Source organism: Bacillus rossius (assembly GCF_032445375.1).
Source record: "Bacillus rossius redtenbacheri isolate Brsri chromosome 4 unlocalized genomic scaffold, Brsri_v3 Brsri_v3_scf4_2, whole genome shotgun sequence".
NCBI lineage: Eukaryota > Metazoa > Arthropoda > Insecta > Phasmatodea > Bacillidae > Bacillus > Bacillus rossius.
Window position 1 is genome coordinate 20,828,530 of NW_026962011.1, and position 16,021 is coordinate 20,844,550.

Here is a 16,021-nt window from a genome sequence, read left to right on the forward strand (position 1 = left end):
TTAAAAATACACTTAAACATTTTGACTACTAGGTATTTGTTTTTTTTCCTTTCTTGCAGCCTATTGATATAGTTCATGTTGCATACTTCACTTGCTTTAGTTTATTGTGTTGTAATTACATCAGTTTTTTTTTTTTAATGCAGTACTTTAATGCCAATGGGCTAAAAGCCAAAATTTAAACCCAGACTACATTGCATGAAAATTAGTTGGTATTGCAACTAACTTGCCAAATACTGAAATAAACTCTTAAGTTTAAAAGTAGTGATTAAATACAATCAGCATGTTATCCCTTTTGGTTTTTAATAACAATATTTAATTTTTTACAAAATTCACTTTATGGAACTAAGTATGTCTCATAATACTTGATACGATTAGGAATAATTTGCAAAGATAAGACCTGTATACGGCAGCTATATTTTTTTCTACATCAACAGATACTATTGGGAGAAACTAACTGCATTCCAGCAAAGATAAACTGGTTTACTGGTCGTAACAAAAAGCCCTCTATGTATTATTTGGAGACAGCACGCCGCATGCTCACAACCAATTGTAGCTTGTAATAACCAGACACACAGCTAATACAGCATATGCATTTTGAACTAAAAAGAAATAAATAATAATAATAATATTATCACTCAACATTTTTCAGTTTCATCCCCCATCATACTAAAAACATATTATGGAAAAATAGAAGAAATAACTGCAGTAGTAGCATACAAAACAGATACAAGATTCAAAAACAATACATTTGTATGACAAATAAAGAAATGATGATAAAAACAAACTTACATTAAATAAGCAAAAAATTATAGTAAACTATCTAAGAAAAAACTGGAAATAGTAAAAGAATGGAATTGGCCCTTAAAATGATGCACAGGAACATCCACTATACCTTTCCGATGTCGAAAGAAGACATTGCGAACAAGGTTCCCAAACACTGGGAAAAGAATCCATATGAGTGGTATGAACCCACTTCTTATTCTGAACACAATGCTGACTGCAAGCAGGAACATCCAAATCAACAGGTAGCCATCATGGTACAGCTGGAAGAGGGTCCACGGTGAACTAATTACCTGAAGAGCACACAAACACTTTCACAAGTCAAATTGAAAACCACACTGCATTACATTTTGGTTCCATACTTCATCAACAAGGTCATAAGAGACGAGGTATACAACAGAAGTCGGATAGTTGGGGAAGAAATTTGCCATGGCCTAAAGTAAGGGACCGTACTAGCATTTGCCCGTCGGAATGATTTCAGGAAACTATGGAAAATCAAAATTCACATGGATGGACTGGAATTAGGGCCAGAGTCCCTGAAAGCAAGTCTAAAGGCACGCTAACTTAGTAAATTCACACTCTAATAAATATTCTTAAATTTAATTTAACACAATAAACTAAAAGAACACAAATGCCTTGATATAATTCACAAAAGTTCACCTAAAACTTCTGTAACCCAATTTCATGCATGTTCAGTCAGGAGAGACAATTTTAGTGTTATTGTTTATATTTTTTATATGTTTATTAAAAAATATAGCATATTACTGAACAAAAATGATAGTTAAATGTTCCATGATACTTATTTTGCCAAAAGAGTGTCATTTTGACTGATAAATGCTTTTTTTCAATATAATGATTTGTAATAAACCTTGTCTAACTTTTCGGAACAAATAAAATAAAAACGTCAAATATTAGTGAGTCTAAAAATGTTCTGAGGTCATAATGGGAAAATGATTAAATAATAACAGTTACAAATAAACTTTTTTTAATCTATATTTATTCAATTGTGGCACACACATCATGCTAAATAAATTACTTTTATTGAATTTAATATTTAAAAGATTAGGTATTGTAATTCAAGTTAGGTTTTGATTGAAAATGCTGATTAATTTCATGATTTTAATTGCATTTCGGTGCTTTGTGGTGTATAAAGTGTATTGACATAAACCCATTTCATTTTACGTTTACACACTGTGACAGCCAGCAGAAAATCATAATAGTCAAAATCATCATTCGACTCCCACAGCATGCATCTATCCAACATCGCAAACTAGACTTCATCTGTCTGGCACAGTGAACATAGCCTAGCTTTCTAAGTGGCCTCACCTTAAGTCTTATGTTTTCAGTTCTTTACTAGTCTGTAATGTTTATAATGGTCTCTTTATCTTCTTATTTTTATTTAAGTAACTTGTACTAGTTGATGTTATTAATCAGTTCATTGTTTTTTTTGTTATTATGTGTTTATATGTTTTAAATTTGTGAATCTTAGTTATCACCTTGTCTTGTAGAGTTATATTGTCCCTTAGCAGGTGATGCCTGCCTATTACAAGTGCCGGTATGATGGCGGTGCCCAACATAGTTTTTAGCGACTTCTCGTTGTAGTGTCCTACCCGTGTGTAGTGTCTAACCAATATGCAGTGCACACCTCTTGTATATGTTGTCCTGTATATTCTGTATACCCATTTTGTGTTTGTGCCTGCCCTTAAAGTATTTATGATGGCAGGAATGTTACAAACCAATAAATAACATGAATAGAATAATTAAATAATAAATAATGACCCGTCTCGTCTCATCCCATCATGTCCAAACCATTTCTATTAGTCCTCATGACATCACCCCTAATGCGATCCTCCGATAGATCACCCGCCACAACCAGCACGTACCGCTCTCTGATGACGCGAGGCCAGCAGTACCAGCGCCATGGGCAGCACGAGCCCGGGAACGGCATACAGGAACACGATCCACACGGGGCGCGTGAACCAGCTCATGGCGCAGCCGACTGCGGGCAGCAGCAGCGCTAGTCCCAGCACGGCCACCAGGGTCAGCAGCCAGGCGGCCACGATCACGCCCACCGCCTTGCCCAGCTGCTTCGCGTACTGTCTGCGGCCCACGTCTGCCACAGGCACGGCCCCCCGTCACTCTCCACCGCTGCACCCAACACTACCGTTCATCGGAGGGTCATAGACAGTGACTTGATGTAAGTTTTTGGACATACGACATTACACGATGGCGTATGTCCAAAAACTTCCATCAAGTCATGCACTCCCATTGCACAAATCTTTCAAAGATAATGTCATAGACAGTGTTTCAGTGCGGGGAGGGATGCATTTCCGCATTCACTAGTAGCTCTCGAGTGGTTTTGTCTCCTTACAAGTGCATTTTCACATGCGGTCTTGAACATTTTGACATGCAGTCTTGAACAAAGTTTTTGAAGTGAGCCATCCATGGCTAAGAAACGTATACTTTGTGAAAATGTGTGTGTGTGTGGGAAGGGGGAGGGGAAGCATCTCAATATGTATTACCCTGATTTACGATTCAATTACGAGATCTTTTAGCTAAAAATAGGTCATAACAATGGTGTCTTACTGTTATGATGGTCTATTCGTGACAGGGAGTAAAATAATTGATTATGTTTCTGCTCGTCATTAGAATAGTAGTGCCTTGCATGTCAGCTGATACAAGCAGAAAATAACTCCCGTGTTTTGAATTTTAATGATTTTTATGATTATCGTAGCATTTTCCAGAGTTCAAATAGAAAATGTGTGAATGCAAACACCACATAAACATTGCTCTAGAAATATAATTGTTTTTAGAAAATCATCAATAAAAAACAAATAATCAATTCTCCAAATCAGATTAATTATTAAACCAAAAAAAGATTGTTTGTGCATATTTGTATATTATATTTATATTGAATAAGGAGTTCGCATCATTTTCTCTTCTTTGGAAAAGTATGAATTCAAAATTCACTTTTTTCTCCAAATTTTCCGTATGCCACATCAGCATGTTTTAGTTAAGTTAAATCCATCTATTATATCATTTTTGCAAGTAAATTATTGCACAAAGATATAGGATAAGTCATTAACATACAAAAATATGTTAATTTGATTAAATAGCATAGTTTATAAGCAACTCACTAGCATAAAAATTTAATTTAAAATTAGTATTTTAATCAGAAACAAGCGTAAGCTCTACCAAAATCATTAACCTAGCACTAATAGGCAAATAAAATGAGTTTCGCAATAACATAATATTTGTATAGGAATTGCATAGGTTAAGTTGTAAGCCTATCCTAAGTTTATGTGATCCAATTTGACTAAGTGATCAAAAACAAATCCATTGAATGCTTAGTCCCTTGAAGTTCACCAAAGAACCCCAGTTCTTTAGTATGGCTTGTTTCTAATTTTAGAAACAAGGCCTTTAGTACTGCACTTTTGAATGACTGTTTTACAATCAGCCTAGTCAGGGGCAAATGCAGGCAAATCCCCTCCTCCATAAATTTAATTCTGCGTATCCTCCTGGTCTTGTGATCTTGCTGTTTAGTTGGAAAAAATATTTTTAAAGATTGTTTTGTATGATACACAGTGTTCAAATGATTTGCTATAATTTTGACTTCACACCCAAATTTACAGAATTGATTGTATGAAAAGGAAATCCTGATACGTATATAACTAAACTAAAATTTTAAGTATGATATAATTATTCTTGAATGCACCTAGAAACACAACTTTTCTTACATTCACCTTTTCACCCACCATCAGAATTCCTAGGATGTATCTTTCCTTTATTTTAGAAAAGATAAAACATGCATGTATATTCAAAAATGAGATTATAATGATTTTTTATATAATATAAGTGTATGTATATAAGTCATTACACTAAGCATTTGAAATAGACCCTAAATAAAATCAACTTTAACAAATCCCTGAGCTAAGTTATATAAGTATCTTTCTGCTTTTGATATTTACAAAGAAATTAATTAGAACTTCAAAATCTACGCCAATTTTGTGAATCTACAGTAACCAAATTTATAGCATGCTAAGTATATATATTAAGGTGTCACAGAAGATTGGTACATAGTTAAATTTTGCTTTAACAAGTCTTAACTATGAGACTTATCGTTATGATGAGGCAAAATGAGATCAATATTCGACCTATAGATTTATGTTTCTTGCATGTTACATCCACTAATGCACTGCAGATTTCTTTCATTTATAAGCTTGCCAGTACATACTTTACATCAACTGTTTTTACTTATCACTTGTCAAGTTTAGTTAATCTGAAAAACATTATTTCCAATTTCAGCAAAATAAAAAAAATTAAAGTGCTAAATCATCAACAATCTCTCTCTCTCTCTCTCTCTCTCCATTACCACATTCAAACACATTTATTTATAACACATCCAAGAACATTTTAACTGCTGTGTAGTTTTTTTCTCTCTGGTTATTTGTATGTTGCTAACAGTATAGACATGGTAGATTTTAAAAACATTACTATCTGACAGTAAATTAAAAAAAAAAACTTAATTTGAAACCGTTACACACCCTTTCTCTATGTAATAAAATCATAACAGTAACATGAAACATAAATATCTGCCTTAGTCCTAAACAGCTACCCAAACATGACTTTTGACAAATTTCCCTGAATGGTTTTTTAAAAATAATTTATCTATTTTTCAATTTTTTGAAAGGAATAAAGAAAATCCAGCCTCCATCCTCATAGCTGACCTAGTTAAAACAGAACACTGCATACGCCATTTTACGGTATGAATAACTATGCCCTATCACACCATCTGAAAAATAAAAAAAATGCTATTCCATTCTGCAGACATTTTCCTCTCTAATTGCTATCAGTGGAGAAATTCATTGCCATGACTTTTCCAGGATTCCAGGATTCCAACATTCCAAGTAAATTTCCTGACCAATTCTAACTTCCCTGATTTTCCCTGGAAAATTCCAATTTCCCTGACTTTTTCCCAATTTTCCCTGACTAGCCAGAATGTGGACACTCTGTCTGCATAACTGTGCAACAGCACATTGGATACTCTCCTGGCAATATTAATTAAATTTCTGTTGTTTTTTTAAAGCTAATTTACCTTTCAGAACAAATAAAACTTGGTTCAATAGTATTACATTCAAATAAATTATACTACTATATTAATAACATATGTATATGCTATAAATAAAGTACATAGTGTATATATGAAATACCACTCACTGATTCACTCATTACGAATTCTCAGGAATTTTAAAGAAACTCGGCAGTGATGTTCCTTATTACATAGACATGAACTGAAAACAAGGTTTACCGAAAATAAGCTACCAAGGGGGGTTGCGAGGTCATTATATGTACATAAATTAAAAAGTGTCCGTTTGTTTCTTATACAAATCTTTAGCTTTAATCCTATCTCAACGATACTTTGCACAATTGACATTCAAAGATCAATGTCTGCGTTAAGATTGTGGAAAACCATCCTCATCCTTCATTCTCCACCCCTTACAGCAAAATTTCTGTAGATAACATACCTAAACTATCTACATGAGATTTCGAAAAAAAATTATCCCTATTGCACTAAAAGAAGTCTCTTCATAATGTGTGTACCCCAGGCAATGCCAGTACGTCAGCAGTAGTTCACCAGTACATTATTTGACAGCATGAACAAGGTGCGTAAAATATGAAAATATAGCTTAATAGAATAATTATAACAAAATCAAAACTTAGTTACAGGTTTATGGCACAGCATATCACTCTACTTACTTTTCAAAGACTCAACAAAAGTGGGTGTCATTCATCCACTATTAAGGCAATTACCAGCTGTATAAAAGTCTGGGTCCTTGACTTCTAATACTGTGGTCACTGGTTTGGTTTCCCTCTTGTACAATAAAGCCCTACCAAACAGACAAAGTGGTCCTGGATTCATATGTAGAAGAGGAGTATATTTTTCACACAAAGGCGGTCACACAGCATGAATATGTACTTATAGTGACATATGTATACTAAACCCCACACTTGATAAGCTAGTTCTGGACAGACAAGCATCAGCACAACATCTGCACGTCCCTGTTGTTGTTTAAAATGAAACTGGAAATTATGAAAGGGCTGGCGAGTTCACACTTTTACGATACAATGCTTGCCTCGCCGCACGTGGCAGTCACTTCAAGCATCAGCAGTGATATACAATATCAGGGGCGAACACAGTCGAAGGAATTGGGGGAGACATTTACCCCCTCCCCTTCCAAAAAAATCTATAAAATTATGTTATTTCCACCAACAAAAGTAAAGAATTTGAAAGCAAACAGCTAGCAAAGTGATTCTACCTCCCCCCTCCTTCCTCCATGGGGCCAAGCAAAATGAAATGTTGCTCCTGGACAAGATTATTGATATGCTATGAATTAGTGCGTTTCAGAACATATGTTAATAAGGTACATCTTTTGTTCCTATATTTGTCAGTGATCCTCCTGGAGTTTGTTACCATAGGTTCAAAAAAATTTGCGAAGTACTACTTACCATTAGTCAGCAATGCTTGCTTCATATTTCGAAGAACTGTGAACAGTGCAATGCCCACGCCGAGTGAATTGACAAGAAACCCCACTAATTCGGACCATCTGATCACAACCAGACCGAGAAAGTCAAAAAATATAAGATTTCCCTCCTTGTAGAAGTGGGTGTTGGCGAGATGGTGCCCTGAAGTCATGGTTAACACCAAAGCCAGAACGTTGTCGCCTGTTCTCTGAAGTGTGCCTAGCGGGATCTGGTACACATCATCATATCTCGTGTGGTACACGTAGCCATTGGACGACCAAGCAAAATCCAGACCTGAAAACAAAATTTTTTTTCACAAAACCTGCACATACCATGAAATTATAAAGTTCTCAGACAAGGTTATAGCAATACAAATATAAACACAGTATGTTTACTATACAAATCAATATTGTAAGATCAGAAATATTTCAAAATTTGAGGTTCTTCTAAACAGGAATCATACAATTACAGAAAAATATTTTTACAAAATCATAATTTGGACAGAAAAAAAATACACTATAACACAATACTCAAATGAGAAAATTTCTTACATGCATGCTAAAAAATAATGATTTCATTCTGAGAAAAATATGACAAACATTCTAAATATTAAATATACATATAGTGTTATGCTACTTGCAACATTTAATTGAATTACAATTTATGTATGATACATAAATTATTCCATGTATGTATGGGAATTAAATTATGTGGATGCTTTTTGAAGCAAAATATGTCAGTTACAATTATTAAATGCTATCTTGCAATCCAAATTCGAGTCAATCTTAATCACAATATCAAACATTTATGTAATGAAAAAAGAATCTTTGTAAAAGTTAATTTAATTGTGATTACCATCATCAACGATTATATATTTATCCATGATAAATGCAAACCCATTTTTATACATATCTATGATAAATGCAATCCAAATATTGGACATTATGAATGCAATATTATTTATGTTTAATTTGGTGCAACTAAAACTATCTCTGACTAGATTAAACTGGTCAGTGATCAAAAAAATAATTAATTGTTTAACTAACTACCAACTAAATTATGTGCTAACAGCTTTCTTAAATGCAAAAGACTTTTTAGCTTAACTGCATATCTCTACCTATGAGTTATCAATAAAAGTTATAACATTCTTCAAACAAAGTTTGGAAGTAACTAGTAAGAATGACTATCGGCTGGACGTTACTTGTTGCATTGCAGTACGGTTCTATTTCTATATACTCCTCAAATTCCCAGGTGATGATTTGGTTCTTATAGGTCACATCACGAAGTCCTTAATTGGTATCTGGTTACGAAGACTCACAACGTCAGCTACTGACGCTGTACGGCCAAGTCAATACGTACATTGATACATGGTACGCAGACTCACAATGTCAACTCTGATGCTGAATGGCCAGGAAGACTCACAACGTTCTAGGATACAATAGCACTAATGTCTGGCAAATATTCAAGTTCAACATTCACAACGGCGATACACAAGTTCAAGACTGATCATAATATAAGTACTTATGAAATATAATTTTATCATCTATAGGTTTCACGTCATTTGTGAATCTTTATTTCACTATTTCTTGAAGAATATTACTTTTAATAGAGTATTTATTATCAGGGAAGGCTTCTTACACATATTTTCACAACCAAGACTATTTTATTCCTCTCAATTTTTCTTAACAGTTATTTTGTTCCACTAACTCCCAACACATATTAATTATTTTTAAAACACAAGTTTTTCAGCCATTATTCTTAGGACTACTTTGTCATGATGTCCTAGACACAAACCAATATTTATAAATTAAAAAATTATTTATACAAATAAACATAATATCTATTAGTACCCTTATGGATTTGAACCATTTTTACACTATTCAAACTATATAAATTAAGAATATCACTTTTATAAAAAAAACTCAAAATGTGGTTGGGAATATTAAAAAAAATTAGTGATCATAGTTGTAAAACATATCAAATACAAATTTAACACAAAACCAAAAAAAAAATTACAAATATTATCTCCTGTTCAACCCACCTGACACATTTCCAAAGTCACGGAATATTCTGAAGTCTGTATCACCAGGTATCATTCCACTTTGAAAGATTTCTTGTGCCAGTGATGATGCATATGGGTGTGGAACAGACTTTGAATAGACCTGGAAGATAAAATGATTGCAATAACATAAATGCCAACTTTCAAAACTCTCAATCTTGTGGCAATGCAGAAACACTGCCCTCCCCAACTTTGCAGAGTATTCTCATGACATTATGTTTTCCAGTAATACAGTATATCAGTTGATTATGTAGGTTCAAAGTCATGGGTTCCTAGTTTCGTATTTGTATTAGGCCTATATAAAATAAATATTTTTATGACAGTTTCTGATTTTTTTTTTTATCTATAAAAGCCTTCCAACTATATTTTAAACTGGTTTTCACATTGTTTGGTAAGTTAGTATTTGCTTAATTGTATTTTCAGTATTTCATTTAATTCAAATATTGTATTTATGCCTATATATTATGTTGAGGTTCATTTGGAAGCTATACTTATGTTTCTAGAACAATGTGTATGATTTTGGGAAAAGGAAAAACACAGGTGCGCGACAAAGCGGGCCAATAATCCAGACAACTGATCAGTTGCCAAGACATTCTGGTGCTTTCTGTATGAATTTCTTATGATGGGAAAGCTGAACTCTGACATTTCTCACATAATTTATCACTTTACTAGATAAAGAGACAGTAAGAGGGGAAAAAAAATGTAATTCTATAAAAAAAATGCAAGGACTGCTGAAAGTTTTTCTGTACTGAAATGTGTTGTGATTGGTTGTTTACTGAGAGCTGTGGCGTGATTGGTCAGTGAGGTCATGCGGCTACTTCTTCCCTGTGTGGCTATAGGCAGTTGCATCATGTAGTCGGTCATTGTTTAGCGGTAGCCAGGAGCGATTGCATGTGGTCGGTGGCTCACAGATCATGTGTAGAATGTGTTTAACGTCCGTGGTCCGAGCCCAGCTACCAAATAACCAGTTTTTGTTGAAACATTTTGAAATTTCTCGACCACTGGTATTGACGTTAAGGGTTCGTGGCGCAGCCTTGGTGTGTCTCAGCTGCTGCTCCGAGAAATGTTTTATATTAATTTATAATTCTATATTATAAATTAATATATTTGGTGGAAGTACCACGAGTTGTAGTGTAACTGTGGGACTAACAGTTTATTTTTTCTTTCTAGTTCCCAATAGAAAATTTCTGGAACTAAACAATGAACCAATCATCTGTGCTTATTTACCAAGAATTATCATGAATTATGTGTACTTAAATTTGGGATTTTTTTTTTTAGTTAACAGTAAAAACAAAATTTAGTTTTAAGAAATTATTTTGTTTTCAGTCTGCAACTTAACCTAAAAATCAACTAACTTTTAAAATATCAAAGCATCTTTCTTATTCAGCACATCAATAGTTGTTTCAAGTGTTATCTGGACATCTACTTTCAGACTGTAACATCTATCAAAAAGAAACCAATACTTAATTTTTGGCATATACCAAGCACAACACTATGGTTGCTCTTAAAATTTAAAATAAAAACAACATGACTAAAAGGAACTATCACTCATAATAACCATCCAGAAAACAAATCAAGTTTTATTGTAAAACTATTTAATCCTTTTCAGCAATCCAATTAATCAAGTGGCACAAATATCCCATTACCTTTTCCCCAACAGCTGCCATGCTATTTTTGTGTCTAAGCATAACTGAGCATTATCTGCAGAAAAAACTATCATATTGTCGCGGGTTGAAATTTTGCAGGGTTGTTGAAATCAAATTTAGGGACTTCACTGACGGGACTCTGGGCTGGCTGCTCTGTTCACTCGTCAGCGCAAGTGGCGTGACCATGTAATTGGGGCACGGGGCCGGCACGGCGCGCTGCGGGCTTGCAGAATTTTGTTTGTTTGTTTGTTCGGCCGCGCGCTGGCGCAGACACGGGCCGCAGTTACTGGGGCGCGTTGTCATAACAAGCCGTGCGGTGTGGCCTGCACGTCGGGGTAGAGGGGGTAGCCTTCCCAGATGTTCTAGTTAGTTGTTTAGTAAATTTGGCTTCAATAACGAGGATTTGTTATGGCTAGGCGCGGCAGGGCGCGCGAATTTAAGCGCAAGTGAGTGGTAGCTCGGGGCTCACTCTGGCGGAAGCTATGGCCGACGCCAGAGGCAACGAGTTACTTAGGTCGTAAAGTAATTCAAGTTAGGTCATAATGTAGTCGTCTTCAAGCTTTCGGGCGGAGGCTATGGCCCTCGTCACTAGTCGTTTAGTTCTAATTTTTAAAATGTAATGTTCGTTCGGGTTTTCAAGGGCAGGAGAGGCCCCTACGTTAGTTTTAAGTAATCGATCAAGAAAGGCTTTTCGGAAAATATGAGTATGGAATTATCTTTGTTTTAATTTTAAGTATAAATTATAATTTGATGTATTCGGAAGGACTAGGGAAGTGTTTAGTGAAGTTCTCTCTTTCTCTCTTGTAAGGTCGTTCAATAGTTAAGGAAGTAATGAAGAAATTATTGTTTTCAATTGTAATCCCGCTATTTAAATGTTCTTTAAAAATGATGTTGATTATTTGACGTTAAGGATAAAATAAATTTTAATTTAGTATTATGTTATTTTGCAAAATCTCCTTGGTTCAGCTCTCACCAGACATCCTGTACGGGATGACGAACCTATGATCCTAGGTACAGTAAAGTATTTTATGAAGTTAAGAGTAGTTGAAGCCAGCAAGCGAGTTGTTTCTATGTAAAGAGCTACGATTCTCTCCCCCCTCTGAAAGTGAGACGTGACAGAAATGGTGGAGGCGCCGGGTAGGTTCTATTTCTGGAGAGAGGGAGATTTAATGTTTATTATTAAGTTAGTTTCAGCTTCTAATAGCAGGTTATTAAAGAGTTTACTTGAGGAGAGGATTACGGATTTTAGTCTAAGTGCAGGCAGTTATAGTTATGCCATGAATTTTTAATGTCTCATTCTGCCACAATAACATATTTTCTGTTTATTTGCCTTTGATACAGGCACTGATGTGTACCAAAACTTCAGAATTTTTCTAATTATACCAGAATGTCAGAAAACAAGTGAAATAACATACATGGCTTTATAACTGTACATATATGTGATTTTCTGTACATTAAGTACCATTAATCATGATGCTAATGGTAAAATTATATTTGTTTCAACAATAATAAATTAAGTATATTTATGGAAAGATAACTAGTTTTTCACCTGATACAGTAATATTCAAAAGAGAAGATTTCCACATTTACAATCTTTTGGTCAGTCACAATATCTGTAAAAAAAATTATACAACCAACACAAAATTCTGTTTTCTACTATCAAAATAGTTCAAATAATGATGCAAAGCCAGTAAGTAATTTTTAAAAAACCAAATGAAAAGTGCGTTTAAACAGCTCTGAGCAGAAAATGGAATGTAAAAGACAGCGGCCAATGAAAAATCATGTTGACTTGACTCAAAAGATTTCATAAATATACATACAACAACAAAACCTAAAACAATAATCATTTAGAAAAAAAATGTTATCCCTCCTGACATTCAATAATTCCTACATTTCGCCTTTATATTTTTTTTTAGAACCCCCTAGATTTCCCCAGATGTACGGTGACCGCCCTGCACAAAGGAAAAAACTGAACATGGACACACCAAGTATCTCCGTACCTCCATCAGCCAAGGATGGTTTGGTCCAGCTTGAAAAAGGATCTCCTTTCCCCCAGCTCCACATGCCTCCAGATTTATGAATGCTCGGACTTCTTTCGCCCATCTGTGTTGTGTGATGAAACCATGCGAGGCCTGAAATCAAACCACTAGTTAATAACACCGACTGTTACAATGCACGACATATGGAAACCAACACAAACACCAATGAAAAATTCCCGAAAAACTTTGTGAGTTTCCTGAACAAATGTTGACTGCATCGAAATTAACCATATACTTTTACAGCATAAGAAAAAGTATAATATGAAACTTTCCAGAAGAACATTTTGAAAGAAATTATGTATAAAATCAGATTAGTATGAATTATGATTTTTTTTACAACTTTTAAGGTGCCATTTTTCAATTTATATACATATTCAAATAAATTTCAGGATAAAAGTATTTTATAAAGTAAATTTAATACAAACAAAAGTTTTACTGAAAAAATGTACAGTTTCAAAACTCTGGATAATGCAACAGCTGCCCTCAGAAATGTTTTCCATTTCTTTGAGGGACTTTTATCTCTCCAATGCCTGCTTGACTCTGTTTCAGGCTTGAAATGAACAAACCTAATGCTCACAGCTCATTAACTAAATCCAGTGACTAACTATCTGCCCTGGTTCACAACCAAATTGATGACGGGTGTCTTGGATAGGAAGAGACACTACTCTTGACCTCTTGAGGTGCCAGGGAACAATATGTCATGAAGGCCAAACAAGAGCATACGCAGAATTTCATTCTAGGATTGGTGGGTCAAGAGGGGGATAGAACCACTTTTACGGCTGTTTGGTTTCAAATTCTTTCTAACTGTTGGTAAGAATGATCAATTATTTAGGGTTTCAAAGGGGAGGGTGATATATTCCCCCATCCCCTTCCATTCCAAATGCCCGTAGGTCAACTCTTCACCATGGTTCCTGCGGTTTATCTGGAAGGTATGAATGAATGAATGAATGAATGGTTATGAAAAGTAATAAGTTGAGAATGGAGCATTGGCGGGATGAATGGATGGGGAAAATGGGAGTGCTTTATGAAAACTCCTAGTTCCTACTCGTGAAAAAACTGGGTATGACTACCGACAATCATGCTGGAATCACAATAACGCAATAGCAAAATATTGCGTTATTGTGAACATACGGTTATCGTGAACATACGGTTATGTGAACATATGTTATTGTGAACATGTGACAATGAAAAACAAATGATTGCATATTAAAAGTTTCTTGCTGTTACATATGCACTAAACATATGACAGCCATCAATGCTTGCAGGTTTTATGAAAATATGTTTGTGAGAGTAATTTGTTTAATTCAAATTTAACATTCAATTGTACGTGCGTAAACACATTTCAGAGATATTACAGATAAATTTAGTAAACAAAAACTTAAAATTACAACAATAATAATATAATTACAATTACACCAACTAAACCATCTTTCGAAAACAAAATTCTTGACACACATAATGTAACAACTCAGGCTACTTCCCTCCCCACTTGCAAAAGGGTTTAATTAATGATTTATTATGTCATATTATATTCAATACTAGGGTTAGTTTTTCTGATATAGTTTAAATAACATCTTTTCATTCCTCTTAAGAAGTATTCCTGAGTTTGCTTTATCGCATTATAATTATAATTTACATTATTTCATGCTTTTCAGGTTATTCTGATGATTTGCTTGCTTTGTAATAAATAAATTAGTTGTAAATTCATTTTGGATGTGATTTAACATTTTTTAAAAGTATAATTTTGTTTTTCTTTGTTCATAATTGAGAATATTAAAGTAATTTTCCTTTGTACTTGGTTTCCACCAAAATTCTTTGTCTAAAAGCTGATGTAATAGTTTGGCCTGGTGCGTAAGGAGATATGTGAGAGAGAGAGAGAGACAGAAAATTTTGTAACTGTGAGAAAAAAAGTTGGAAGGTGACGGGCGGCTGTTGCTATTTGTCCATATCGGCTGGTAATTTTGCAACATATTTTTGTGATAGTTGGAAATGAGGTCACCAGATCACGTGATTTTTTCTTGGTGTAATCTTCGTCTAAAAACACCTCACTACGAGGGGTCAGAAATTGTATTTTGCAATGGTTATGTGAGAGCAAGGCACCTGCGATTTCCTCCGGGCACTAGACAGATGCATGTAGCCTCACGCAGTCTTTGTCTGAACAAGGTACCAATAGGTTGCGGTCGGGAGAAGGCTCACAAAAGCAAATAATTATGTAGTTGAAAGAATTTTGCAGCTGTGGTCCGAGCACTGCCACATATATTCAACCTTATTTTTTTCATTTTAGGAACTTTAATCATGACATTTTCGACCACAGTCATTGGTAACAGCCCAATACAAGGATAGGGTAAACTTTGTGTCTGACCTGAAGGACATGGGACATAAGTGCAAACTGTCTTTTTAATTAATAGTTATCAATCTGTACCTACGAACAGTCGCCGAATGTGTTGTTTTGAATCGATGAAGAGGTGCGAGAAATTGTATAATCTACATGTTCTGTTTTTTGGGTTGCAAGATGGCTGCCACAATGGCTGCAAATTTCCTAAGAGTACTAATAAAAAATACTTTAATATCAGTTTGTGTCAGAGAGATTATTTCAGTAACTAATCAACAACATAACATTTTTTTTTAATTTAATTTTCAGCACTCAATTCATTTCTTCAAGTGTTAATAAACTATGTATGTCTATTCCTAGACCAACCATTTACTAGCTGGGTGGTCTGAGATGCGATAATTTCAGTGACACAGAGAAATCAAAAATATTACTAATTGGGAATTCTGCCTTGTCTGCCATTCTTGTTGCGCTGATGCCACATGTGTGTTGAACATGATTGGTTAGAACCCTTCATGTTGCCACAGTCGTGCTATTGTGAATCCAGCATCAAAGGGTGTATCAGGACTTGATTGATCTTCTCTCACATTCACCCCAGCAAGTGCCCACCCAGAAACTGTCAGCGATAATTTCTTTCCACATAGTT

At 34.7% G+C, this 16,021-nt stretch overlaps 1 protein-coding gene across 4 annotated transcripts in view; it reads right to left on the reverse strand.

Annotated features, from left to right (window-relative positions):
* LOC134541882 (endoplasmic reticulum metallopeptidase 1-like) overlaps window positions 1-16,021 on the reverse strand; it is a 72,307-nt gene that overhangs the window by 32,599 nt on the left and 23,687 nt on the right. For 2 of the 4 annotated variants that reach the window (XM_063385600.1, XM_063385598.1), the window contains exons 4-8: window positions 13,008-13,139; window positions 9,344-9,464; window positions 7,288-7,596; window positions 2,664-2,893; window positions 893-1,073 (exon numbers count right to left, since the gene is read on the reverse strand). In XM_063385600.1, the coding sequence (XP_063241670.1) occupies window positions 893-1,073; window positions 2,664-2,893; window positions 7,288-7,596; window positions 9,344-9,464; window positions 13,008-13,139 (973 nt within the window). Of the gene's footprint in view, window positions 1-892; window positions 1,074-2,663; window positions 2,894-7,287; window positions 7,597-9,343; window positions 9,465-12,992; window positions 13,140-16,021 lie in introns of all 4 variants that reach the window. The other 2 variants (XM_063385599.1, XM_063385597.1) reach the window with 1 other exon arrangement.